Consider the following 25,051-nt stretch of genomic DNA (forward strand, 5'->3'; position numbering starts at 1 on the left):
TACACAAAAGTGGAGCATCTAGGCATAGTCAAGATATGGAAATGCAGAAGTTTCGAACCAAATCGAGTTGGGCCGAGAATTTCATGATTACAGGAATTGCATATACGCTCAAAACCCAAACACATTCTCTCCCTCCTTGAAACCCCACTTCTCCAGTGCCGGCAAGGCAGCCTTCTGAATCATACCGGGAGGTCCACAAAGGAAAACGCCCGTCCCCTCTTCTGGCTTAAACAGGACTTCTTGAATCAGATCAGCATCTACATGACCCTTCTTGCCCTTCCATTCGTCACTCGGATGACTGAGGATATGAGTAATCTTCAGTCTGCCTCCGCTAGACTTCTCAAACTCATCAAGCTCCTTGTGCAGCAGGATGTCCTTTTCAGACTTGTTCGCATCCAGAACACAAATCTGTATATCAGGATCGCTCGATAGCATCGCACGTGCGATGAGTGAGTATCCGGGCGTGATACCACTTCCGCCGAGAACGAGATTGATCTTCTTGAACGTGTAGTCTTTTCCAGAGATGCTAAAGACGCCCTTGCCGTTGTATACTATTTCGCCGATTGGGCCTCGGATCTCGATCTCCTCACCGAGAGGCATGCAATCGAGAATGTTGGACATTGCGCCACCGGGTTGCGAATTAGATGGAAAGTAGGTCTTGACAGTGAGTTCGAAGGTACCGACGCCGTCTGCGAGATTCTGGTTGTCAGTCTTCTTCTTATCGCTTCCATCTGATGAATCAGGAAGAAGTGGTTTGGTAGGCGTGTATGATCGGATGAGCATCTTGTCTTGAAGATGGTAGCCTAGCTGTACGTGTTGGCATGTTGCGAGACCCAGATCGGGTGTATCGTCTGGTAGTTGGAAGGTGTACGCGCGTGTGTCTTCCGAAATGGACTTGCGGTCGAGGAGCTTGACCGGTACCCATCGGTGTTTCTGCAGAACAACTTTACTGTGTTGAGAAGATGATTGTGACTGCTCTTTCGCAGCTGCTTCTGCGTTTTTCTTGATGAAAGCAGCAGTCTTGTCAGTCACTACACCAATTGCGCATTCTGTTCGGAATATTAGCGTACGTGCAACAACCATGATTGGAAGACTTACCATTGAGCTTCTTGTAAGCATAACCGTCATGTATGCTCTCAAATTCATTACTAGTCTCTGCGTGCACTTTGCCGGCATGGCCCAATACGGCGGCTTTACCTCCGGGATGCCATTCCAACACGCTCGTCGCATCGTAAACCTTTCCATCGACCACGATCCAGCAATCATCCTCTTTGTCATGCTTCTCGATCTCCTGCCGAGTGAACTGCTTCTGTGGCGTACCAGCCGACTGTTTGACAGCCGCCATCTGGTTCTCAACGCTCGGCTTCATCCACCCACCATCCGCCGTGCCTGGCTCCACCGGATGACGGAACATGATTGAAGGCATATCAGAGTCGTCTCCCTGTACGATTGAAGGTCGAACAATGTACCAGCAGTTGTTCATCATACCCATGACGTTCCAGTTTGGATCTTTCGGCTGGGTGTTCTTGAAGACGTTGAAGCAGCGCACTGTGATGCTGTTCGCTCTGAGTAAGTGCGAAATCTCAATGTCCACATGCCAGTGTAGCCACGTCCAGAACTTGTTGCCATGTCGAATAGGCGCATCTGGGAATTTTCGAATACAATACAGCCACGTCTCTCCATCGTCCAGCGAGACCTCCACTCTCTGTACTTCATGACCACCGCCATCGTATGCATAACCTTCAATACGGTACGTCTTTCCTTTCTTGGCCTCGGAAAGCGGTATCTTTTCCCCTTGCGCAGGCTTCACAATGACCGAGTTCAAGTTTTGCTCATTGCAAGCTGTGTCGGGATGGCGGAACAACGTCTCCGCAAATTGGCCGTCCTTTTCCGTAACAAATGATGGTAGGACGCGGTTATCCCAAATATGATAATGTGAGTCATTTTCCTTCTCTGATATCCAGATACGCTTTAGCCACTTGACGCAGCGTCCACCAACGTACCCTGGTATCATCAGTCGCACCGGGTATCCGTGATCAGGGGGAAGCGGGAGATCGTTCATTTCGTATGCGATAATAACGTCGTTTGTTACATCCATCACGTAGTCAAATGGTAGACATGTGGAATACTTCCCCTCACTGGGCTCGTCTGCGCCCTCGAAATTGACCCAGTAGCGTTTGCCTTCTGGCATCTTTGCTGGTAAGCCAGCTTTAAGCAGGATGTCTTTCACCAACGGTCCTTTCCAGTATGCGCAACTGACAGCCGCGCTACCCCAACTGAATCCCTTAGACTTTTTGATCATGTTCAGCTCTTTCCGGCGGTTACCGTCACACGCCAAAGCTACCGGAATGTTGATGGTATCAAAATCGTTCTTCAGATTGTCCATGGACAATACAAGCTTACCGCCTTCGACATCCAACTCGTGGAATTCCCACAGCAGTCTTGGGACAGCGCCATGATTGCGCACATAGTGCAATTCGTTAGGCGTAATCAGTCCAGCGTCGTAGAGATGTGATAGGTTTGCCTCGGCGTTCATTGGATGCTTACCCGTCAGGCGAATTAAATCTGAAGAACGTGGCAGCCAGTTGTCCGGGGAAAATTGATCTGCTTCATCGATGGAGATGGTGCTACGGTTGTGCGTTTGAGGGCTTTTGCGCTTTCCATCGTTCTGTTCAAGGGTTTGGATGTAGTCCTTCTCGTGTTGTAGAGTTCGAAGCAATGCGATTTCTTGCACGGAGTAACGCTCTCGAAGCTTCTCATACTCTGTCTTGTTCTTCTTTGTGGCTTCATCGCTAGAGTAGCCAGAGTCCTCCCCACTTTCGGCATATGCGTCATGATGCTTGTCGCTGTCGCCCTGAGTTCGCTTCCATTGCTCTTCGTCTAATGTACCGTCACCTTTCTTTTGGTCCTTTGTACCGTCATCCTGGTGCTCATCCTTCTTCTTCTGTTCTTCTTTCTCGCGCTTCTCCACGTTCGCCGGCCACTCCTCTTGGTTCTTGACCCAATCTTCCGTGCACGGGAGCACAAACCTCCAGCCTAAGCTTCTATTCTCAGGGTGTCGCAGGTGGAGATCCTTTTCTTCTAGCACAATATCTCGAAAGTTGACAAGATCGCCCTTCTTCTCTTTTCCCGTCAAGTCTTGGTGACCCTCGCGTGCTTCTTCGACGTCGTCGCGCGTCTTGGCCTCATCACTCTCGTGGGTGATGCCAGCCCGACGGTCATCGCGATTCTTGTAGCCGACGCGATGTTGGTGATTATGTTCGGTCGACCAGTCAGGCTCCTGCTCGATCTCCTCTCGCGTTGAGCCAGGGTGATCGGTAATGTGGACTCGCCAGGGGACTGGAGGCATCTTTACGCGTTTTTCGAGAGCAGCAAGGCCAAAGAATTACTACATCCTCGCGAATATGCATGTCGCACACGAGGATATGTAGCGAACTGACCATAAGCATGATGCTGTCGTTGTGTCGTCATGGTCGGTTTGCTTTTCTGATGCACGACGCGCTCCGGACAATCTCGTTGGTTCACCCACAGCGACTAATCCGTACTATTTGTAAATGCAACGCTTCCGCGGGTAGATCGGAATGTTGGGGTCCCGCCGACTAGTTAGTCTCAGCCTAAAAGTCGCTTCCATTGCCGGAGAACCATGGTAGGTGAGTTCAAACGTTAAGATGAGGTGCCGGGTTTGCAGCTTGAGATGAAGGGCGGCGTCGAAAGAGGCTGGATCACGAGTCATAGTAGCTTCGAGCTCCCATACAGACACCTCAAACAGGTTGCTCAGGACATGGAAATAGTGCTGAAAGTATGTTACATTTGCGCAAGCATTAGCTTGCTTTGTCGTGATTCTCTTGCTTTGTCATGGTCCTCTACACTATCTTACACATTAATCTTGCCAACTTTCCCATCCCTCCTCCCTCCAAACGCCGCTCTTGCCTCCTTCTTTTAATACAACCCTCAAATCCTGCACCCGCTGAAATTTGTCCACTGCCTTACACATATCCACCACACTGAGCGCTGCACCCATGACTGCCGTCAAAGCTTCCATTTCGACCCCCGTAGGACCCGTACACTGGACCTTTGCTTCGATCTGGATGCCGCCGTAGCCGGGGTCGATGCTGTACGGGGATATGGGTATCGATGGCAAGGAGTCTGGGGAGGATCCACCCGAGTTGGACCCAAAAGCACGAAGTTCGACCCCGACATGCGTCAAGGCAATCGGATGGCATAAAGGTATTATCTCGGGGCATTTCTTTGCTGCCATGATGCCCGCTATTCGCGATGTACCCAGAACATCGCCTTTTTCCAAGCTGTTCGAGCGTATCAATTGGAGGGGGGTAGGGTTAGTAAAGTACACGGTTCCGACGGCGATGGCGGTGCGTGTTGTGTGTTGCTTGTTCGAGACGCTGACCATGTGTGCGGAGCCGGAGGCGGTCAGGTGGGGGAGGTGTGGTTGAGGACTTGTGGGCTGGGCTTCTGAGGTTGGAGGAGGTTGTGGGGTTTGCGGTTGTCGTTGATGTAGTTTATCTTTCCCATCCGTCTTATCGATCGAGCTCGGCTTGGATTCGGCTTCAGGCGAAGGGAAGGTGGCGTAACGTGAGGAGGTCGAGTACATCCTACGACCCACCAACCTAGACGTCGTCGAGCCACTGGACTCTCCTCTTACTACCTCAGTCATACCATGCTGCGCCTGTGCCACTGCCTCAACATCAGGTTGCTGTTGCTGCAACGGCTCATGTTCCATATCATCAGCCAGAAACCCCAGACCTTCCGCTTCCATCTCATCCCAATCCAGCTTGCCTTCCGCATCACCAGTCAGAGATTGTCTCTCAGAAGACACATCATGCCACCTCATTGCCATCCTCTCTGCTGCATCATTGTCAAGATTGTGATCTATCACCATCTGATCTAATACCGCCTTTAGCTTTTCGTCAACTATTCCTTTAACCATCTGGCCCGTGAGATTAACATTTTCAAACCTCGCCTGCCATCTTTCAATCAAGATCTTCAGCCATGTTTGTAGTGTGCGTTTATTCTCAGAGGTCCAGACCTCGTAGGGTAACACGTCGAGGCGTGGATAGGATTTTTTAAGCCGGTCTCGTAGGGCGAGGACTTGCTGCTGAAGTTGGGGGACGGGAGCGTCGAAAGTGACGATGAGATCTTCGTCGATAGGTAAAATGCCGGATGGCGGAACAACGAGACCAGGACGTTTGCTTGGTGAGGATGAGGGCGAGGATGATAGGAGATCAAATGCATGTCCTTCGCCAGGCACCGTTGGCACTCGTCCCTTGTCCATGATTGGATCCGCAAGCGCATTTTCCTCGGAGCTTCGATCTAATTCGTTTCGACCCAAGACCGAATAAGGACCTGACCCCCCAACTGACCTTACGACCCAGTCGGAGGGTAAGACTTTCCTGTCTCTTTGTTCTTGTATCTTAGGAGGATGTGTAGGTTCCTTCCTGATCTTTTTCAATGCATCATCCAATATATCACCAAGACTTTTGCCATCCCGCTCTTTTCCTTCTTCCCTTGCTCTTACAACCATCCTAGCCCTTCGTTCGGCTTCTTCCTGTTCTTCCAACTGTTTCACCAACGCCCTTTTCTTCTCCAAAATCTCTTCTTTCTGCTTCCTCAGCTTAGCTTGTCTCCTGAGAGCAGCGAATCGACTTGTATACTTTTCCACGGTCTCTCCAAGAAGTTCTTCATACTCGAACCTTTGTGCTTCAAGCCTCTCTTTCTCCTTAGCTTCCTTTACGTTCGTTGCAGGCCTGTCGATTTGGTGGACGACGCGGGCGATGCGATCTTGTAGGTTGATGATATTTGTTTCTAATATCTGGATTGTTCGATCGCTTCCTTGTGGTAACTTTACTTCAGCCAGAAAGTCTCGTATGGAATGCAGATCCATTCCTGTCGCGTTCTTGATGGCTTTACCAGCTTCTGGAATATCCTCAGCCTTTTGCAGTGGCTCCAGCTGAGATAGCTTCTCCGCAGCAGACACAGGCGAGGTAGAGAAGGCTCGAACAGTGGTTGAAGGGGGTTGAGACACGATATTCAGATAGGGCAGTGGTGAGCTGGGTATGCGATGTCGTGCCAGCAAGGCATGGGGGTTGTCGAATGGTCTTCTCCGTAGTACAGGCCGCTGGGAGTTCCGGCTCGCTAGAGGCTTGTCATCTAGACAGGGTCAGCAAGATACATCACAGACTGAACTGCCGTAAGCGATGGTAGAATCGGGTATATGATTGGTATATGTAGCCACATGTCCATCTCTAAGCGATAGTGTAGACTCACAATCAAGGAGAACGCTCAGAACGCCAACTATGCAGTGACCGCCGTGGTATCGTAAGGCATCCAACCAGAACCATCGTGAAGGAAAACAGAAAGAGTCCAGATTTACCCACCAATTAAGATCATGGGCCGATTCTCCATGTTGGCCAGATCATCCAAGTCGGCGTGCTTTTCCGCTTTGCGTTTGACGGCAGCACCAACAACGTCAAGGAGTTCGCGCTCGCGTTGGCCCCAGCCAAGGATTGTCTCATCGCTCAAGCGGCCTTCGTGTCGGTCCATCTCAATCTGCCTGATGCGCTCAAATGCTTCCTGGTCAATGGGCTCGCCATTGTTGCCCTGTCGCAGAACGTCGCGCAAAGACACCTCGGCGTTACCGTGTAAGCAGACTTTCAGATTGCCGTCACTCGTTATTCGTAACCGATTGCACGTCCCACAAAAGTCATTTGTCATGCTCGTGATGAAGCCGACCTTGCCCACGAAGCCTGGCACCTCGTACGTCTTACTGGTGTCGTTCTTGTGTCCTGGCACCGGCCTGAGCCCCGGATATTTGGTCCTGATGATATCCAGCATCTCCTGGAAGCTGATCATCTTGTTCTCACTCCACTTGTTTCCACCAAAAGGCATGTACTCGATGAAGCGTACTTCGATGTCCTTTTCGCGGCCCATCTCGACAAAGGGTAGAATCTCGCGCTCGTTCAACCCCCGCATGACGACGCAGTTAACCTTGAGCTTGACGTTGGCGCCTAGTTTGTTCATCTCCAGTATGCGATCAATCGACTTCATGACAGCATCGAAGCCTTTCCGCCGAGTCATGATCTGGAACTGGAACGGGTCTAGTGTATCCAGACTGAGGTTGACGCCAGTCAGACCCGCTTCCACCATTGCGTCCAGCTTCCGGTGTAGCGAGATGCCGTTGGTTGTGAGTGCGAGTTCGCGCAGGCCTTTCGGGCGCAGACTGCCGATCTGCTGCATGAGCGGGACGATGTCGCGACGGACGGTGGGCTCGCCGCCAGTGAGGCGGATCTTGGTGACACCCTGTGAGACGAATAGCGAGGAGAGGTAGAAGATCTCGGGTGTGGTAAGCATGTTGGCCGACGGAGACAGTGGTATGCCCTCTGCTGTTTGTTAGCAGCGTCCTTTGCTGTGTAAGCGTACCAATCGCACCTTCTGGCATGCAGTACAGACACCGCAGATTGCATCGCTCTGTGATACTGATCCGGAGATAGTCATGCTGCCTATTGAACGTGTCCGTCAAGAAGTCGGAGAAGGGTTTCGCATTCTTGATCGCTTTCCTCCGGGCGTCTCCACTCGAACGTGACGGTACCGCAACCGGTGGAATCCCCGCGGGAAAGTCGACATTCGGCTCCTGGGTCGCCGCGTTGGTCGCAACGCCTCTTGTCTGTAATGCGCTTATTGACGGTTGTCGTAGATAATTGCCACAGCCAGCAACTCGTCGCACCGCGGCCGGGCCCGCCCGTATCCTAGCCATCTGCGCCATTAGGAGGAGTCGAGTTTGTAAAAGCCTCGTCCAACATTGGGAGGGGCGCACATGGGGAGTTATATACGCCAGAGAAGGGTAGGGCGGAGATGACTGAGATGTGACATGCGGCAGATGCTTTAGGTGGGCTGTCCGAGCCGATTACAGGGATCTGCTGCCAAGTGCGGCGACCTTACTAAGATACCCTCAGCAAGGGTGGGGTAGGCAAGTGTATCCAAATCAGTCTAGATCTTGAGCCTAGGTGGTCCTGATAGCCCTTCTGCTATTTATCCCTCAGACGCTCCGTGGACATAGGAAGTATGATGTCTGTTGATAATTTCACGGAACAGTTCCGATGGTTCCGACAGTGGCCAAAATGGCACATGCACACTACAGCATCCTTGTCCAACATGGGAGTCTTGGGCATTTTCCATGTTCTCCATCACCCACGCGTTTTGTGGATATACAAAACGTGCCAGGCTTACTAGAGCGGCCCGCGGACATGTGTCTTGACACGACCGCAAGCTGTTCTATACAACCAGTGCCCCTCTTCACGCCCTACCACTACCTTGGCCTAGCATCGTCCTGTTTCTATTCGCGTCATCATTCTTGTTCCTACTTTCCCGCCCCTCTCTCTCATGGAACAGCTCCCGAAACCTACTCTTACCCTTTTCTGTTGGAAAGATTATACACGTCGGCCTATCAAAACTGTGTTCACTGTCTGGGGAGTTGTATAGGTCGGTACCACGTCTTGCTCTGAAAGGAATATCCTGCGTTCCAAGGCGTGAAAGGCTGTTAGTCGGCGAACTGTCATGAAAGGCCTTGACTACTGGTGATTGTGCCAGCTCGCGGACAAGATGTGGATGCCACTTCACGCAGTTCGGACATGTCCGTTGTAGACAAGGCTGTTGGTATGTAATACTGTTTTGCCACTTCCCTTTCTGCTGTCGATGTGGTCCGCCGTAGTGAAATTGGTGCAGCTTTGCTTTGCAGGACGTGGGCTCATTGTGTGAGCTATTGTGCTTTCTTCGCCTTACTTGACGAGCTTTGATAGCCGTGGGAGCTGGTGGAAGTCGAAGTATCAGTCTTGGCTTCGAAAACGGTCTATTTGATCTGTGGAAATGGGCTTCAGGCTGATAGTCGTTCCATATGTGCTTTGGTATTCTTATCTTGAGACCCATCTAGCCCAAGAAGCTGTGGCACTTGACTAATGTGGGATTCTGGTGTAGAGAGCGCCCAGTGGCAGAACTACTTGCTGTTCTTCCTGCTGTGATGTCGCAATTAGTTGTCAGCTAGATGTTTATAGAACTGTTTGCTGGTCACCGACAGCTTGTACTTACGCAACAAGCGAGACATTGTGAAGAAGGCGTGACTTCTGCAGCAGAGTTGTTCTAAATAGATGAAACCAGGTTCATTGTCTAACAAACAATTGGGTGGGCATGACCTCGTCTAGTGCCCCTTCTAATAGTGTGTCAATGTCAATGGATAAGTACATTGCGATGCTGCAGATGTGCTCCTGATGCGATGCTGAAGGTCAAATGCTGAATGCCAGTATGAAATACGCGCTAAACAGCGACATCTACTCGTAACACTGATCCCAAAGGCCACCGCTCCTTGCAAAGCTTTGGCTGTCTACAAACTTACTCAACGTACACCTGCCATGCTTGTCACCACCACAGAAGTCCAATGGATGTACGCGGTCGTTAACAATGACACGAACTGACTCTTCCTTCTCGTGCTTACACTGCAGCTTCTCCACGTAGAGACGTGCTGCAAATGGCACGCTCCATGCTGCCGAATAACCATGTGTCTTCTTTGTATCCTCGATAGTGGTGTTCGATAACGGCTTCGTTCTGTTGTACAGGCCGAGCGCAGCCAAAACACCACTAATGTCATTATCGTGGCTGAAGTCGGCGTATACCTTGCGGTCGAGGGGGAATGTCTTGGGATCGGAGTCTAGGGTGCGATTCGTGTTGGTGTTGTCGTCAACAGGCTTGTTCGTTAGTCGCGCCAGCAGTTCATTGACGTATCCAACGCCCTGAGTCGGACCAAGCGGGTTGCCAACGCCGTAGCCGTAGAACTTGCCCAGTGTCTGGAAGTAGTCGTATTCACGCCACTCCTTTTCGGTAAAGATTCTGCAGAAGTCTGACATCTTGGCTGACGGATGCGCCAATGTATCAAATGGGCACATGTCCATCAAGTACACGATGGACGTGGCGCTGAGGTTCGTTCCAAGAGCAGAGTTGATGCGCTGTTGGATCGGCGGCACAAACTTGTCAGCCCAGACATGCTGCGCCCTATCCCCGAGACCATGATGTGGACCGCCCTCAAATGCTGGACAGATGTCGTGGGAGAGAGTATTGTTCCAATTCGGCCCTTCTGGAATCACCACATCGATCTTTCGCGGCTCTTCCTTAAGTGATTGCGCGACACCCGCAAGCCACCTCTCAGCTGACTCAACTACACGGTGTTGTCCGCCCGCGCGTACGAATGGTACGTTGTCGTCGATGAGCTTCTGGTAACGGCGGTAGAAGTGAGCTCCTGAGTTGACCATTTCCTGCCTCCCAGCATCCGTCAGCTCATCCGCACCCAATGTATAATCGTAATCCTTCAAGAATCTGAACTCTTTCGGATACGATGTGCTCGTGTTTTGGATGTCTGCGATCAAGATGTGGTAGGCGAGGGTTTTCCCCAGAGTGGGATCGCGGCCGCCGTGGCGGGACAAGACGTTCGCGAAGGTGATTTCGCAGCCCTTCGGAGGCGCTACGTTGATGTCCGAGGGTACGGAATACCAAAGCGAATATTGACCCCAGGAGTGGCTCGTCTTCGGGCTACAGCGGTAGCCTTCGTTGACGCTGTCACAGGACTTGTTGGTGGAGACATTAAGGAGGCTTTAGAGCGTCAGCTTTGGACCATTGAGAGGACTGATGCTTCATACTTGGAGGCTCCGTATAGAACTACGCATGCGCCGAGTGCTCGTAGAACCCATATGCCCAAGCCTTTCGACCGTTGGTCGCGTCGAGATCTGTGCGAAAGAGGCTCCTTCTCGCTCAACGGCAGAGGCGCATAGTCTTGGGAACGAGGGCCACGCATCCTGTTCCAGGGCTTACTCATCTAGAGAAGTAACGGCAATGATATCCACGAGTCCGCGAATTGATACGATGAAGTGACAAAAATTCCAAGTTTACCTCTGGAGTACGTGTCGGTGTTGGAATGTCGCGTAGCCGCGGTGACGTATGCGCCCATCATGTTGTTGTCGGCAGAATCCGAGGACGCCAAGCTCGAGCGCAAGAGCATCCACGAAAGTCAACCACCACCGCACTCCGTCCTTTTCACTTGCATCGCGTTGTCATCTGATCGCGTCACCTATCGATACAGCCATGTTGAAAAACGCCCTTGACGCGCAGTAAGGGGCTAGATACGGTCGCGTCCGTAGCCGATGGCGGCTTTCGGTCTTGCATGCAATTGCGCGATGTAACGCCGTTTCGTCAGCTAGAGATAGACGCGAGCGTGGCCTATGATTGGCGTTTACCCCATGTTTTCGGTCAAAGTGGAGACCGTCATCAGGGCGTCTTATCTATGGATGAACCACAAGTAAGCTTTGACAAGCTTCAACCACTAGGCTGGACATGCCCTATCCGTATCAGCCGACGTCAATGGCGGCATGCCTAACGACACAGCATCCGCGCGTTCTTCGGGGTCGCATCGTCAGGCCAAGGATTATATAGAGTCCGTCTCCTCGTCTCTCGTTCCGTAGACATCGAGTCCCTGTCTCGTCAATTCATTCGCCGCCTGGATACGCCACCATGAAGCCCGATGAGCGACATACACTGGATGACGAGGCCCAATTGCAGGCTCTCGGCCACAAGGGTGAGCTGAAGCGCAACTTCAGTCTCCTGTCTATGCTTGGGCTTGCTTTCGCCATCTTGAACTCGTGGACGGCGCTTTCATCGTCAATCGGACTAGCTCTGCCTTCCGGTGGCTCAACCAGCGTCATATGGGGACTCGTCACAGCTGGTATATGCAACTTGTGTCTGGCCGCGTCCCTGGCCGAATTTCTATCAGCATACCCCACTGCTGGTGGACAGTAAGCATCTCCGAGCGGTGTTTCTATTGTCAACTCACAGTGTTGCAGATATCATTGGGTCGCCGTCATTACCCCGCGGAAATGGGTTCCACTCGCGTCTTTCATTACTGGGTGGATCAATGTATCCGGATGGCTTGCACTGACTACTTCCGGAGGTTTACTAGCGTCTCAGCTCATCTCTGGCCTAATCGCATTATACCATCCCGACTTCACGCTGCACCCATGGCAGGTCTGGCTGATTTATGTCGCTTGGACGATCATCGCCTTCATCATCAACGCCTTTATGAACAACCTTCTGCCTTACGTCAATCGTGGCGCTTTCATTTGGTCAATCGGCGGTTTTGCGATTGTCTGCATTACCGTCCTAGCTTGCTCATCCCCGGAATACGCGTCTGCAGAATTCGTCTTCACCGAATTTATCAATGAGACGGGCTGGCCGGACGGTATTGCTTGGCTTCTGGGCTTGCTCCAAGGTGGTTTTGGGCTTACCGGTTACGATGCAGTCGCACATATGATCGAGGAGATTCCGAATGCTGCGGTTGAGGGGCCAAAGATCATGATCTACTGCGTCTGTATTGGAACAGTAACTGGCTTCATCTTCCTCATGGTCTTGCTATTTGTCTCCGGTGGCGACGCAGAGTCCATCATCTCAGCAGCGCCAGGCCCCTTGTTACAGATCTTGTATAATGCTACAAGCAGCCGAGCTGGAGCAGCATGTCTACTAATGTTCCCATTGGTTTGCATTCTCTTCGCAGAGACTGCCATCATGACCACCTCTAGTCGCATGACATACGCATTCGCTCGGGATGGCGGCCTTCCATTTTCCAAGTTTTTCGCAAAGGTGCACCCACGCCTAGGTCAGCCGCTCAACGCCCTAATTCTGGCTGCGACTTTGACTATTCTCTTTGGATTGATCTTAATCGGATCGAGCAGCGCTTTCAACGCTCTTATCTCAGCATCAGTTGTTGCCTTGGGTGTGAGTTATGCGATACCCGTTGCGATCAATGTCTGCCGTGGTAGGAAGATGCTCGGACCCAGAGCCTTTGTTTTGCCTGGACCTTTCGGCTGGATTGCGAACTTGATTGGTATCGCATACACTATCGTCACTACTGTTCTCTTCTTGTTCCCGCCTGAATTGCCCGTCTCAGCTTCGAGCATGAGTAAGTGTTTTTTGCCGATTACATGTATTATGCTAACTAGTCCAGACTACTGCGTCGTCGCCTTTGGTATAATCCTGTTCATTAGCACCTTCCAATGGTTCGTAGATGGACGCAAGAATTTTACTGGCCCTCGAGCAGATGTGGGCCTCGAAGTCTTGGAAGCCATGAAAAGCCATGAGCCAACCGACGCTACAGCTCAACATTCCAAGGCTGTCGATGGGGGGAAAGACTTACATGAGATGGAAAGGTAGGAACTACTACAAACAGCAACATAATCTATGATTCTATGTCCCTAGGCGCTACTCTTCCAAGTTTACATCATGGCCTAGACACGGTCATGCGCCTTGGCCACATAGCCAGTGAAAGTGCAAATTAGGCCCAGCCTTTGTCATTGAAATCATCCTCCGCGCCATTATATCAACACAACCTTTCACTTCGCTTGGCACTGTGACAGTACCGATGCCCCACGCTCTCCTAACTATATATACCATTCTCCGTTCACAGCCTTGTTCCACTTGCACCACCTCGTAGAACGGGCTAATCATCCATCGAAGCCTTACTTCAACACATCGAATAACCAAAAGCGAATAGCAAATATGCTTAGCACCTTTCGCAGACTCATTAACTATTGGGGTAGCGCGAATGCCCCCGGGAAGCCTGACGATATACCGACCAAGGCGGCGTCTTCCCAAATTAGTAGTTCGCCATCAACGTCAAATAGCAATTCCGATCCAGCATATCGCGCTGCCTTCAACTCTGGAGCCCCTCTTATGCAGTTTGCGAAAAGGGTGCCACATGCGCAGCCGTCTTCCAGCGCTCCTAATTCAGCGCTGTCTGGATATCTCTTCTCGCGTGTCAAGGGAACAGGCACCTCTAACATTAACGATATCCCGCCACCACAAGTTCCCCTATATGCCAAACCAGTTACGACCCCCGCTGGCCAGAGAACTAAAGACCGCTCTACCGAATCTGAGGATATCGACATGCCCGATGCGGACTTCCGGTCACCTCCGACACCTTCAACAACACTACCTGGTGGGGACGACGCCCACCATCTATCGAACAAATATTCACAAGAAAACGGAAAAGACATAGCAGCTGAAAGTGTTTCGAGCGGGCCATCCGACACCGTTTCGTCAACATCAGTCCACCGCAGCAGCCGCCCTCAATCGATCCCAGTGCGTCAACAAGACCGCCAGCAAACACCCATCACACCACAAACTAAGAAAAGCTGGGTCGACGACATCGTCATCGAAGAAGACACACCTGAGAACAATCTCCCCGTCGGCTACCTTGGCACTTTCCGCCGCTCGCGTCACTTCATTCCAGAATATCCAGGCATGCTACCTTGCAGTCATAACACCAAACATCTCCTCCTATGCGGCCACTGGGTTTCCAGTTCCGAGCCATGTGGTAGCAACTGCAAAAAGCAGAATCATGCCGAAAAGCCCTTCAATTGCCCAACATGTCAAGAGATCGTTCGCGAAGTCCTCACCGGATCGATCCTCTCAGCGTTCGAGTCGATACGGTTGAGGAAACTAGAGGAAAAGGGCAACAGCATAGTTTATGTGTCTTGTTGTGTCGAGCAAGTCGTCCGCGCTGCACCCCAGATTAAGACCGGCATCACCGAGGCTGTAGCCGGACTTCTCTTGGAAAATTATGGACGTAAATGTGAGCAGGCAGACAAACCAGATCCTGAGGGACTCGAGACAATCGAGTGGATTGTGAGAGACATGCAAGAGCGAACTGAGCGCAAGCAGCGCGAGAGATTCGCTCAAGAGAACCCTCTCAACACACACGACAAACGCAAGAGCTATGAAGATGCGACGAATCTGTCTGTTAATGAGGTCAACCTTGGAACAGACCGCTCAGCTGCTCATGATGAGCAGCCACGAGGTAGTTCCTCCACGGGCGAAGACGACAAGCAAGATGCATTGTCGGCCAGCCACAAAAGGCAAAAAACGAAGCTAGAGACCCACCGCGAGCCCACGACACCCCAAAGCCGCGGCACGAAGCGCCCTTGTCCGTCCACTTCCGCCTCAGGTGAAAACATGTCGCCATTCACCTCCGTCGCTGGCAGTAAGCGTATCAAAACACCCATGGAGAAGGTCTACACTCCGCCTTCCTCTACGTTTGGTGAGGCTAGTTTTCCCTCTCCAAATGCCAGTGTTGTTGGAGCTATGAAGCGGAAGCATCGGAATGATGTAGACATGAATGGCGAAGGTGATGTTCGAATGGAGAGTGGATTTAAGAGATGTAGAGTTGAGATTTGGCGGGCTTCGCAGGAGCGAGTGAAGATGCAGATGTCAAGATTCGCTGGATTTGCAGCAGCATGGGATGAGGACAAAGATGATTCTTAAGGGTGCATACTAGAAGGTTGGAGGACTTGGAAGAGCCTGGATAGGTCTGGTATTGTCGAACTCCGAGCTCTCGTAGTCCAGTTCAATTAAGTGTTGCCTGCGTCACGTAATGGATCGTCCTCTTGCAGGGCCGATGACAAGATTGAATTATGGAGTGGATGCTAATCAAAGTTCGCCATTGCTTCACAACACGCCTAGACCACATTATCGTGACCTGCCGGAATTATGTCCCTCGATAAAAGCTAGATAGGCCCGAATATGTTGTGGCACGCGATCAATATTCTTAGGCTTGTGATGTTACAAAGTATGGAACGGAACCACATGCGGTCCCGTTGCACAAGGTCGCATATACACTTGAGCACACCAACTGCGACTGAGTCTTAGTTGTAAGATTGTATACCCAAGATAAGGCTTGTTGCTCTCAAGCAATGGCTAAATAAACAATAAGAGCGATACCCTTGACTACCTAGGTATGACGGCCACAGGGATAACATGACGTCACCACCCTTCCTAAGGTGACACAAGTGCTCACTTCAATCTCCGATTACTCTTCACGCGCATCACCAGAGGTACTTGCGAGCGAGAATCACTGTTACATCCGCAATCGTCCCAGGTACATGCCCTGTAGCTGAAGTAGCTGTTTGCATATGCTACCCACTATCCTGCGTTCAAACACGATAATCCAGACTGCGCGTTTGACGAGCATGGTGGAAACACCAACGCGATGTCCGACACGCCACATCCATATCTGGTCGCGTGCGACAGCGATCGGTCCTGATGGATTCCCAGAGTAAGACGCAGAAAAAACTGGGATATGAGAGCTACAAGGTGATGAGGTCAACCAAGTATGAAGTTTCCTTGTACGTGAGTCTCAGCCCCAATACCGCTATCTAATTGTGTAAACCTCTAACCAAAGATCATAGCAGTGAGCGTTCTCGTACATGATCGCGTCTCGCGTGTTCAAACACCGATCGCCGCTCGCGCCTCCAATACTCCGATGATTCACACCAAAGCCGTCGTCGCAAAGTTCACTGCAAGATCAGCAATCAACAATCAGCCATTGGCCTTCGTCCTCGACGCGGGCTAGCCACATCCCTTCGGCATGCCCTTCTCAACCCGAACACAAGCAGAACCCGCGAATGCTGAGGGTCTGTCAAGCGCCATCCCGCACGCCATCTAGCGGGCCCAGAGAATTCACGTTCGGTACAGACTTGGGTAGGGATTTAGGGCCGGGTATGGGGACGGTTCGGAGATTGGGTAGAACCTCAGTATGCGGTAAGCTCACGGCGATCGTTGCAGTGATGTACATCTAGTGTTCTCGCTAACCCACATATAGCGACCACACCGCAAATCCTACACCCCCGCCAAGCGGGGCTGGGTGGCAGACTTGATGTTGTGTTAGACTCCACGAACCACCAAGCTTGCACAATTCGCTGAGTTCGGCTTGCTAGGAATGTGCCAACCTTAATGGTTTTGTCTGCAACATCTCGTCTGGGGTGCTTGCCGTCACGATAGTGCATGCAAGCAGTTAATACGATATATCATACCTCAAACGAGCACCTAAGATCTCACACTTCTAATCCGCCCCATTCCAGGTGACCTTCATGCAGGTTTCGGCGCAGGCGATTTGCTTTATACTTTGTTCGGCAAGGGTTCATCTGGACGTGTTGGTGTGGGTGGGTGCCCGATGCTTCTCATTGGCTCGCATTGCTCTGACAGTCGCTCGCGTGCAGTCAGCCTATGCCACGAAGGAGACATGCAACAGTACTCGGAGACCAACAGGTACGGTGAACTATCGTTACCGGGTCCCCAGTTGACCGTCGGCCGGTGAGGGCAAAAGCAATCCTGGTACACGATGTCGTCTGGTAGTGTTTGGACTAGCGAAAAGAAGAAAGTAACATGGATAAGAGAACGTCTTTGTGTGTATGGAAATCAATATGAGTTCTATAAGTTCGTAGCAAGAACTAGACCGCGATATAGATATTCACTCCCATCGTCTCTGCCATCTACCGAAAACACTTCGAAGTCTTGGCTGCTCAGTCCACCATCACTCGGCTTTCTAGTATACGGTTGCAACATCTGCATCTTGCTATGGTGTCGTTTGCCTATGCGTTTCTATTGGCCATTGGTCTACTAGTGGCAAAGGTAATCGCCTGGAAGCCATCAATCTTTCAGGACAACGACTGACGATAATAGTTCCTCTATGTTGGCCTTACGTGCCCCACGAAGCATTTACCCGGTCCTTGGTATACTCGCTTCACGCATTACCGTCTGAAGCGTGCCGTAGTAACAGGACAACGTATCTTTTACATTGACTCCCTTCACGAGAAATATGGGCCCATCGTGCGACTATCTCCCACCGAAGTCGCCGTTGCCGACCTGGATGCCTTCAAGGAGATTCACAAGATTGGTACCAAGTACATGAAGAGCGAGTGGTATCTCCGTCTGGCCAACTTCCCTAAGGCTGGCGTTTTTACTATGCTTGACCCACGTGAGCATGGACCTCGAAGGAAGCTCTTGTCGAGATCCTTCAGCAGAACCTACCTCGTTGAACATTGGGAGTCGGTGGTAAGAGACAAGGCACTCATGGCCGTGACTAAGATCAAAGCCGATGCTATGCAAAGCACCGCCGATGTCTACAACTGGTGGATGCTTCTCGCATCAGACGTTAGTGCCCACCTTGCATTCGGAGACTCATTTGGCATGTTAGAGTCAGGACATGTAAGTAGTCACAGCGATAGACACTTGACGCACCAGCTAACGGGCCACAGCAAAACCAATTCATGCGTGTGCTCAAGAAGTTGACAATGGGTGCGGGTATCATGGTCGAGATGCCTTTCCTCCGCCTCCTGCGCTTCGTTCCCGTTCCTGCAGTACAAGAGATGTTCAACGCCAACGAGTTCATTCTTGCTGGCGCAGGCAAAGCCGTAGAAACAGCACGATCGCGCACTGGCGAAAACAACATTTTTGCCAAGGTCATTGAGGACTGCGAGAAAGAAGGTGAGGGCCATATCGATGACATGGACGTCAGAATCGAAGCCATGAACGTCATCATCGCAGGTACCGATACTACGGGTGTTACTCTAACCTACCTCACGTGGGCCGTGCTGCAACGACCCGAGTTGCAGGCGGCGCTTGAGGCTGAGACTGCGGCGTTGGAAGAGGGCTTCACGGAGAATGATTTGATCAAGCTGCCATTGCTTAACGCTGTTATCGAGGAGACGCTTCGATTGTATGGTGCTGCGCCGAGCAGTCTGCCGAGAGTTGTACCTCAGGGTGGTACCAAATTCGCTGGACATTATATCCCACAGGGTGTGACGGTTGACACCCAGGCGTATACCTTCCATCGCGACCCTAAGATTTGGAGTGATCCTTTGACGTAGGTCGCTTCGCCGTCTCATACTGGATATCATCAGCTAATGCTCATAGTTTCAACCCACAACGCTGGATCGCCGACAAAGAGGGTATGGTTGCAGAGGCTCAATCACCCGCCGCTAAGCTCGCGTTTCATCCTTTCGGTGCTGGTGCACGATCGTGTATCGGTATCCATCTGGCGCGCATGGAACTGAGATATGCTGTTGCATTCTTCTTCCGTGACTGCAGAGGTATAAGGTTGGCCGAATCAACAACGCCCGAGAGTATGGAGTTTGAGGTAAGTCTGACGTGAAGGCTGTACATGTGGAATGCGCGCTGACGTTGATAACAGAATTTCTTCCTAATTGCACCAAAAGCGCATCGTTGTGAGATCACATTCAAGCAGGGCCTGTAGAGTGAGAATGGCTGGCGGAGCACTATAGTAAGATGTAGTTGTCACCACAAATGATACTTGTTCATGATTCGACGAGTTAAAGTTGTATTGTTCCTTTTTGTGGGCGCTGTGAGAACCTTAGATCTACTTCATGGTCTAATCGCCAAATAACGTCTTCGTATCCTGATCGAGTGTGCAGCAAATTAGCAGGCGCACTCATAGGTAAACCTGCGACAGACTTACCCAGAACCTACAAGATGCTGCAAACGACGCCGTGCTTTCTCTTACCATCTCTCTTCTCAGCTAGCCTGTTCCAGTCCATCTTCTCAGTCATACCCCGATGATCCTTCCACGCCCTCTGGTTTGGATCCTCCTCATTGGCGCTAGCCTCGCTGTAATAATAGTGGAAGTCCTCGGCCTCTTGCTGCTGCCTCTGAGCCTCTCTCGAACTGAATAACGCTTCGTCTTGCTCGAACTGAGCGAAGTCGGCCTTACGATGAGTCTGATCATGGTCAGGGACAGAGGTGGTGACACCGTCAGAGAAGAGGCCTGAGGCTCAGTGCACAAGATCAGAATATTTCTCGATTTCAGTTCTTACAGACTCTTACCGGATGTAGTAGTGGCAGCGACAGGCATTCTGGTAGCCGCAGGCTCGGCAACGGGGGAGGCCAGGGCAGCAGTGGCCACGGTGACCACCAGAGGGATGATGGAGTTGTGCATTTCTAGAACGATGTATAAAGAGACTATGTCGGTAATTTTAGTGATAGATTGCTGAGCTAAAATGATGACTAGGATAGGTATAGATGAGGGTCGTGCTCGCGAATTATGAGAAAAGATGGTGAGGCGAAGTGTCTCTAGTCTGGTACTTTGGAAACAACACTGTGATCAGGCTTATGTATTGTCAAAAATCTTCATCGTCTTTAGGATGAAAAAATAGGGTCCGGAGGATGTGGCGATACTTTGTGCGCCATTCACAGCAAGAATTGGAACCATATGGCCACGGTAATCGCGGTATAGCTGATCTGTGCGACAGCATCTTTTTGATATTTTTATCTGCACACGTGGGCTGGACGAAAAATCGAGTTTGGTAACGAGAAAAACCAGGTTTCTTATCCGTCGAGCCAACGCCGGGGAAAGCCGTCCAATGGTTGGAGAACGATATGACAGCTCCCATATAGTAGCCTCTCTTATCTGCATCTCCATTATAAAATCCCATCACTACTACGTGCACTTTACGACTAAGTTCGCACATTTCCAAATTTCCGGCTTTGTTGGGTATGGAAAAGTCCTCAATGGATTGGAAGCGTGGTTCAGGCAGTTTTGATCCCTTTTCTTCTGACTCTGGCCAACACTTCTCAAGTCATGTCGGATTTTAGCCTCAAACTTCTGTTCTTTGAATCTCTAAATGGTAGCCCACATTCTGGAACAGAAGGTGCCTTCCATTCGTTGACACGTGGATCGGTAAATCCAAGAAAATCGCATGTTCCCGAATTCTGACGAAGGCATCGTCAGTGACTTCGAGGCCACTTACCTCGACGTGTTCAATAACTGGACACCATGTTTCTTTCAGTCGTGCAAGATCCTGAAGATATGTCGCGTCTAGATCTGCGAACTGGCAGCGTTGCAGCTTCAATAACTTGAGTGACAACGGCAGATCACCAAGCTTAGCGAGCTTCTCGAATTCGATCGTTAGGCGCGACAAATGCTCAAAGTCGCGGAATGAGGGGTAGATATAGTCATCTGGGCCCACACCAGTCTCCCACAGGTCTTGCCGGAAAATCGGATCACCAAGGTCGTAATAGTAACGAAAGTCCAAGTGCAGCGTCTCTAAAGTCCGCCGATGGTTTTCTAGTAGCGCTTTCACCAGATCTCGAGGGCAAACCAGTGGTTGGTAGGCTACGTCCCACATCATGCAATCATGACGCCTCCCGTCTGGAATGACGAGTTCGAAGACGGTTAAGCGTGGACATGCGTACAAGAGTGCCTTCATGATTGAGAGCGGTCCCAAGCTCCAAAACAGTTCAGCTACTGTGTGTGTCACTGTGTTAGTAGCAGGATGCTCGCCTGCTATGTCTGATACATCGCTCTCGGTTGAGAATCTTTCGAAGGCAGGGTAATGCATGAAGGGAATGAAGTCTTCCAGATTGATTGGTCCCTTCTCATATTGCTTGTGCCTGCAGATCTTTGAGTCAGCAAAATCTGCAGATTGGGCCTGAATGCAGGTGCTGAGTCGCTAAGCAGCTTCTATATTCTGTAGGTGTACTTACAAGTGGAACGTCTTCAACTTAGCAAGGAATGAAGTGTCGGCATCTCTCTTCTCGTGCATGTGTTTTAGCAGCGCGCGTGGAGGTTCGATCTGCGCTTCAAGGTGAATATGTTGGACGTTTGGCACTCGGGCAAGAACGTATAACGCAAGCGGTTTGTAGCAGAGTTCCGGTTCGATCTCACCATCATGCCCTCCTATCAATGTTGATAACCTCATGAATGTGTCATCGCGTCCAAGGTCAGGCCACTCGTAGCGTATTCCTCGGTCGTTGAATAAAATCAGCTCTCGCGTCTTATTTGCTAGCTCGGGATATTCTATCGAAGTTTCGAGGAAGAGCTTGAGAGATTTCAAAGGGTCTGCCACTGGCTCTGCCAATTGCACACAAGTGTAAAGCGCCGGTCGCGCGACAGATACTAGCGTGCGGGACGTTCGACATAAGCTCAGTAAGGCTCCAACATCGGATGCATCGCCCGATGTGAAGTATGCAACAATGGAAAGTAAGATCTCATTAGAGAGGTCCGTGAGTTTGGCCATCGTCTGATGCGAAGTCGCGATGGGAAGTAAGCTCGTGGCAAAAGGTGCGTTAGCCTGGTGACGGCGACAATGCCCGTCCAGGCTCGCTTCCAGCTCCCTAGGCAGGGCTGGCTAGCCCCCAGCCACTCAAGGTGTCCGCACCCCTAGTCTCATCACACCTCATCGCGCCTCATAACTTTCGCGAGAACAAAACACGTATGATCCCAGTAAAACCAAGCATATCGTTTCGGGTAAGCAGATAGCTTTGCACTTCTCATTGCTACAGCATCTAATCATGCTATTAAGATTGATCAACAAGCGCGTCGGCCCATCATCTGTCCGACCACAGTTGCTCGGGAAGCGATCTTTATTTTCCAATCAGTAATCGTAGTTTACAGTACCACCACTGTGTATGGTAACGATGCTCCGATCATACCACATCCCTAGACACCGCGGTGTTCCCCATGCGTTTCTGCACAAGCAATGGGCACTTTGAAATTAGCTATCAAGCTACAAGTGAAAGTTTAGGATCGGCCGGGACCATGATTAGAAAACCATTCTGGAGGTCCTCTTGTCATATATAGACCAAAGTGCGGAGGCCTAGACAGTGATCACACCTCTCACAATCACCAGCTCTGATCAGAACTCCATTCGACCAACAAAATCCGGCATCCGCAAGAAAGAAAATGAGGTGGTTCACTTCTTTTACCGCCCTGATCGGCGCATCAAGCGTGGCCGCGTTTCCTTCCGGACTGGCTGTCAGGTAAGCTTACTACAAGAATGTCGAGGGAATATCCGAATGGAAGATAACAAGGCCATATAGTGGATGTCGAGAAGTTGCTCTAATTGACCCTCCGGCCAAGTTGGTCCAAGTCGTCCCGACCAAATACGTTGACGTCAATGGCGACCAAATCGCGTACCGGGTCTTTGGTGCGAAAAGAGGAAATCCCGTTATCTTTCTCGCCAACTTCCGTGCGACTATGGACATCGCGGATCCCTTACTTTTCAATTACATTGCTCAATTCAGACCCGTTATCTTGTTCGACAACGCCGGTGTCGGTCACAGCACTGGCGAGATCGGCGACTCTATCGCGGCCCAGGGTGACACAGCGGTTGCCTTCCTGAAGGCTATCAAAGTGAAAAAGGTCAACTTGCTCGGTTTCTCTATGGGAGGCGGTGTTGCGCAGCACATTGCCATCAACTACCCTGACCTTGTGGAGAAGGCTGTCATCGCTGGATCGATTGTTGGAAATGGGCCTGGTATTGAACTGGCCACGGATGCGACTTTTGCTATTGCTCGCCAGCCTGTAGTTCCCCAAGATCAAGGCCTGGGCTTGTTCTTCTACCCTTCCAACACTAGCACGGCTGCAGCTATCGACTACGCTAATCGCATCACCGAGCGGAACGTGCCAGGCGAGAACAAGACGAACCAAGTGCAAGAGCCTGGTACCTCTAGACACCTCAAAGCTATCCTCGACTTCACCCGGAACTCCACATACCTGGAGCAAGCGAAAAATATCAAGGCGCCGCTTTTTATTACCTCCGGAACACGCGATGTCTTAGCACCTTCCTCTGGCGACTTTGTCCTCCAGCAAAAGGTTCCTGGCTCCTATTTGCAAGTCTTCCCAGACTCCGGACATGGTCACCTCTTCCAGTTTCCAAAGGCTTTCTCCGAACTAGTGCAGGAGTTTCTAGGCGCCTGAAAGGTGTTGAATGTATGATAGTAGACGAACAGTGGTTTTTACGGTTCTATATAAGTAGGTCTATTTACATCCTAATATATGAGTGATTTTTACATAGAGGCCTTTGCAAAGGAGTGGTAGTTGTCCAGCGGTGCATCCTTCTCCATAAGTTTCCACAGTTGCTCGATTTGCTGCACTGTCTCAGACTTCAAAGGGCCCGCATCAAGTGCTGATAGCGTCTTCTCCAGCTGCGCTGGCCGGCTTGCTCCAAGGATGATTGCGTCACCAAGCCCTGCATCGAGCTTGGAATTGAAGACCGCCCAGCGGTAGGCTAGGTTTACGCCCGAGTCGCCTGCTGACTCCGCAATTTTATTCCATTGCCTCAAGGCTTCGATTACAGCGGGCTTGTTGTACATGGTATTATACATCTTGCCGCCAAATGTCGATGGGTCGAACCTCCCCTCTGCCTTCTTGCTCTCCAAGTCGTCCGGCTGTTTGGCGAAGAAGCCACCAGCGAGTGGCGAGTAGGCATAAAAGGCAATACCTAGTTCGCGCAGGATAGGAAAAAGATCTTGCTCAATCGTGCGAGCAAAGGCATTGTAATTGCCCTGGTATACGGAAGGAACAACTCCGCCTTTTGATTTTGCATACGCATAGATCTTTCGTACATCATCGGGTAGGAAGTTGGAAAGTCCGAAGCGCTCGAACTTGCCCTGGCAATGTAGCTCCTGAATGGCATCCACGGTCTCTTCGATGGGGGTTTCGTCATCGGGAGCATGGAGGTAATAAACATCGACCTTTTCGGTTCCAAGGAGTGAGAGGGATGTCTGAATACCATCCTTAAGTGAGGAGCCAGTGAGCGCTTTCGGAGCGAATGCTGGAGATTTGGTGTCAATGATGAACGACTGGGCAGCTTTCACCTCTCCGAGACATTTCTCACTGTCGCCATAGATGCGGGCAGTGTCAATGTTTCGAATGCCTCTGCTCTTAAGGATGTCCAGAAGAGCCTGTAAATCGTCTTTCGTGAAAGATTCGATCTGGTGAGAGCCGAAGACGTATGTTGGGTGAGACATCTTGTGAGAGATATTGAGCTGGTGTTGATAGTAGTGTAGATGGGATGATAGTAATGTCCGGTCTCGCGTGGAGGTGGTCACTTATATATGATGCAGCACACTGCCGAGGTCTTTCAGTCAATACTGAGGAGACGTGACATCAACCAATATCATGACGACTCTCGTCAATATGCTTACTAATAGACTATCTAGCTTCTATAGACTCGATTCACAGCTGCGGCAAACGATCAATAGCTACACCCGCACCTAGGCAATGCTGATAAATAATGTCGAAGTGCTGTCAGCACGTGGTGAGATCGAGGTATAGTTCATACGTCGTCCAATCGAAATACCGTCGATACGTCATCCAATCGGAGTGATATCGACACGTCTTGCAAGACTAGTCGCAGTATCCACCTCGGGAGTT

General features: G+C 50.9%; 12 protein-coding genes across 12 annotated transcripts; 4 read left to right on the forward strand and 8 right to left on the reverse strand.

Annotated features, from left to right (window-relative positions):
• Nucleotides 1–108: 108 nt before the first annotated feature.
• On the reverse strand, nt 109–3,392 carry CC77DRAFT_993138 (hypothetical protein; the record flags this gene model as incomplete). Its single annotated transcript, XM_018536403.1, has 2 exons — nt 1,099–3,392; nt 109–1,049 (listed from the first exon to the last, which is right to left on the reverse strand). The coding sequence occupies exons 1-2, from the start codon at nt 3,347–3,349 to the stop codon at nt 109–111; spliced, it is 3,192 nt and encodes a 1,063-aa protein (XP_018384073.1). The 5' UTR covers nt 3,350–3,392.
• Nucleotides 3,393–3,615: 223 nt separating this feature from the next.
• Nucleotides 3,616–6,194, reverse strand: CC77DRAFT_204247 (MoaC-domain-containing protein). The gene has a single exon (XM_018530620.1). It carries the CDS (start codon nt 5,897–5,899, stop codon nt 3,881–3,883), a length of 2,019 nt encoding a protein of 672 aa, XP_018384074.1. The 5' UTR covers nt 5,900–6,194; the 3' UTR covers nt 3,616–3,880.
• Nucleotides 6,195–6,384: 190 nt separating this feature from the next.
• On the reverse strand, nt 6,385–7,768 carry CC77DRAFT_1032716 (molybdenum cofactor biosynthesis prote; the record flags this gene model as incomplete). Its single annotated transcript, XM_018526762.1, has 2 exons — nt 6,385–7,394; nt 7,444–7,768. 2 exons carry the CDS (start codon nt 7,766–7,768, stop codon nt 6,385–6,387), a joined length of 1,335 nt encoding a protein of 444 aa, XP_018384075.1.
• Nucleotides 7,769–8,067: 299 nt separating this feature from the next.
• Nucleotides 8,068–9,075, reverse strand: CC77DRAFT_1022196 (hypothetical protein). Its single transcript, XM_018525412.1, has one exon. It carries the CDS (start codon nt 8,935–8,937, stop codon nt 8,308–8,310), a length of 630 nt encoding a protein of 209 aa, XP_018384076.1. The 5' UTR covers nt 8,938–9,075; the 3' UTR covers nt 8,068–8,307.
• An 84-nt stretch (nt 9,076–9,159) lies between these two features.
• CC77DRAFT_1022197 (acid phosphatase) lies at nt 9,160–11,209 on the reverse strand. The gene is made up of 2 exons (XM_018525413.1): nt 10,695–11,209; nt 9,160–10,647 (listed from the first exon to the last, which is right to left on the reverse strand). The coding sequence occupies exons 1-2, from the start codon at nt 10,847–10,849 to the stop codon at nt 9,336–9,338; spliced, it is 1,467 nt and encodes a 488-aa protein (XP_018384077.1). The 5' UTR covers nt 10,850–11,209; the 3' UTR covers nt 9,160–9,335.
• CC77DRAFT_1096556 (amino acid transporter) lies at nt 11,100–13,492 on the forward strand. Its single transcript, XM_018529847.1, has 3 exons — nt 11,100–11,843; nt 11,892–13,003; nt 13,049–13,492. Exons 1-3 carry the CDS (start codon nt 11,563–11,565, stop codon nt 13,252–13,254), a joined length of 1,599 nt encoding a protein of 532 aa, XP_018384078.1. The 5' UTR covers nt 11,100–11,562; the 3' UTR covers nt 13,255–13,492.
• A 47-nt stretch (nt 13,493–13,539) lies between these two features.
• CC77DRAFT_1022199 (hypothetical protein) lies at nt 13,540–15,483 on the forward strand. Its single transcript, XM_018525414.1, has one exon. The coding sequence runs from the start codon at nt 13,600–13,602 to the stop codon at nt 15,361–15,363; it is 1,764 nt and encodes a 587-aa protein (XP_018384079.1). The 5' UTR covers nt 13,540–13,599; the 3' UTR covers nt 15,364–15,483.
• A 1,971-nt stretch (nt 15,484–17,454) lies between these two features.
• Nucleotides 17,455–19,132, forward strand: CC77DRAFT_1032719 (cytochrome P450; the record flags this gene model as incomplete). Its single annotated transcript, XM_018526763.1, has 5 exons — nt 17,455–17,508; nt 17,560–18,084; nt 18,135–18,742; nt 18,793–19,015; nt 19,070–19,132. 5 exons carry the CDS (start codon nt 17,455–17,457, stop codon nt 19,130–19,132), a joined length of 1,473 nt encoding a protein of 490 aa, XP_018384080.1.
• Nucleotides 19,133–19,916: 784 nt separating this feature from the next.
• Nucleotides 19,917–20,401, reverse strand: CC77DRAFT_205210 (hypothetical protein). Its single transcript, XM_018530623.1, has one exon. It carries the CDS (start codon nt 20,312–20,314, stop codon nt 20,003–20,005), a length of 312 nt encoding a protein of 103 aa, XP_018384081.1. The 5' UTR covers nt 20,315–20,401; the 3' UTR covers nt 19,917–20,002.
• On the reverse strand, nt 20,050–21,943 carry CC77DRAFT_1051759 (hypothetical protein). The gene is made up of 2 exons (XM_018527681.1): nt 21,379–21,943; nt 20,050–21,285 (listed from the first exon to the last, which is right to left on the reverse strand). The coding sequence occupies exons 1-2, from the start codon at nt 21,909–21,911 to the stop codon at nt 20,490–20,492; spliced, it is 1,329 nt and encodes a 442-aa protein (XP_018384082.1). The 5' UTR covers nt 21,912–21,943; the 3' UTR covers nt 20,050–20,489.
• Nucleotides 21,944–22,457: 514 nt separating this feature from the next.
• Nucleotides 22,458–23,694, forward strand: CC77DRAFT_205237 (alpha/beta-hydrolase). Its single transcript, XM_018530624.1, has 2 exons — nt 22,458–22,653; nt 22,714–23,694. Exons 1-2 carry the CDS (start codon nt 22,577–22,579, stop codon nt 23,591–23,593), a joined length of 957 nt encoding a protein of 318 aa, XP_018384083.1. The 5' UTR covers nt 22,458–22,576; the 3' UTR covers nt 23,594–23,694.
• Nucleotides 23,551–24,864, reverse strand: CC77DRAFT_1022202 (Aldo/keto reductase). The gene has a single exon (XM_018525415.1). It carries the CDS (start codon nt 24,643–24,645, stop codon nt 23,683–23,685), a length of 963 nt encoding a protein of 320 aa, XP_018384084.1. The 5' UTR covers nt 24,646–24,864; the 3' UTR covers nt 23,551–23,682.
• Nucleotides 24,865–25,051: the final 187 nt, after the last annotated feature.

Source organism: Alternaria alternata, assembly GCF_001642055.1.
Source record: "Alternaria alternata strain SRC1lrK2f unplaced genomic scaffold CC77scaffold_15, whole genome shotgun sequence".
Lineage (NCBI taxonomy): Eukaryota > Fungi > Ascomycota > Dothideomycetes > Pleosporales > Pleosporaceae > Alternaria > Alternaria alternata.

Excerpts from the sequence above, each read along its gene's own strand:
- CC77DRAFT_205210 (XM_018530623.1), bottom strand. The coding sequence starts at position 20,314 with ATGGAGATGCAGATAAGAGAGGCTACTATATGGGAGCTGTCATATCGT.
- CC77DRAFT_1096556 (XM_018529847.1), top strand. The coding sequence starts at position 11,563 with ATGAAGCCCGATGAGCGACATACACTGGATGACGAGGCCCAATTGCAG. Across the intron at positions 11,844-11,891 it reads TACCCCACTGCTGGTGGACA|ATATCATTGGGTCGCCGTCA; the intron begins GTAAGCATCTCC and ends ACAGTGTTGCAG. Across the intron at positions 13,004-13,048 it reads CGTCTCAGCTTCGAGCATGA|ACTACTGCGTCGTCGCCTTT; the intron begins GTAAGTGTTTTT and ends TAACTAGTCCAG.
- CC77DRAFT_1022202 (XM_018525415.1), bottom strand. The coding sequence starts at position 24,645 with ATGTCTCACCCAACATACGTCTTCGGCTCTCACCAGATCGAATCTTTC.
- CC77DRAFT_1022199 (XM_018525414.1), top strand. The coding sequence starts at position 13,600 with ATGCTTAGCACCTTTCGCAGACTCATTAACTATTGGGGTAGCGCGAAT.
- CC77DRAFT_1051759 (XM_018527681.1), bottom strand. The coding sequence starts at position 21,911 with ATGGCCAAACTCACGGACCTCTCTAATGAGATCTTACTTTCCATTGTT. Across the intron at positions 21,286-21,378 it reads AAGTTGAAGACGTTCCACTT|GCACAAGCAATATGAGAAGG; the intron begins GTAAGTACACCT and ends AAAGATCTGCAG.
- CC77DRAFT_204247 (XM_018530620.1), bottom strand. The coding sequence starts at position 5,899 with ATGGATCTGCATTCCATACGAGACTTTCTGGCTGAAGTAAAGTTACCA.
- CC77DRAFT_205237 (XM_018530624.1), top strand. The coding sequence starts at position 22,577 with ATGAGGTGGTTCACTTCTTTTACCGCCCTGATCGGCGCATCAAGCGTG. Across the intron at positions 22,654-22,713 it reads CCTTCCGGACTGGCTGTCAG|TGGATGTCGAGAAGTTGCTC; the intron begins GTAAGCTTACTA and ends AAGGCCATATAG.
- CC77DRAFT_1022196 (XM_018525412.1), bottom strand. The coding sequence starts at position 8,937 with ATGGGTCTCAAGATAAGAATACCAAAGCACATATGGAACGACTATCAG.
- CC77DRAFT_1022197 (XM_018525413.1), bottom strand. The coding sequence starts at position 10,849 with ATGCGTGGCCCTCGTTCCCAAGACTATGCGCCTCTGCCGTTGAGCGAG. Across the intron at positions 10,648-10,694 it reads GTTCTATACGGAGCCTCCAA|CCTCCTTAATGTCTCCACCA; the intron begins GTATGAAGCATC and ends GACGCTCTAAAG.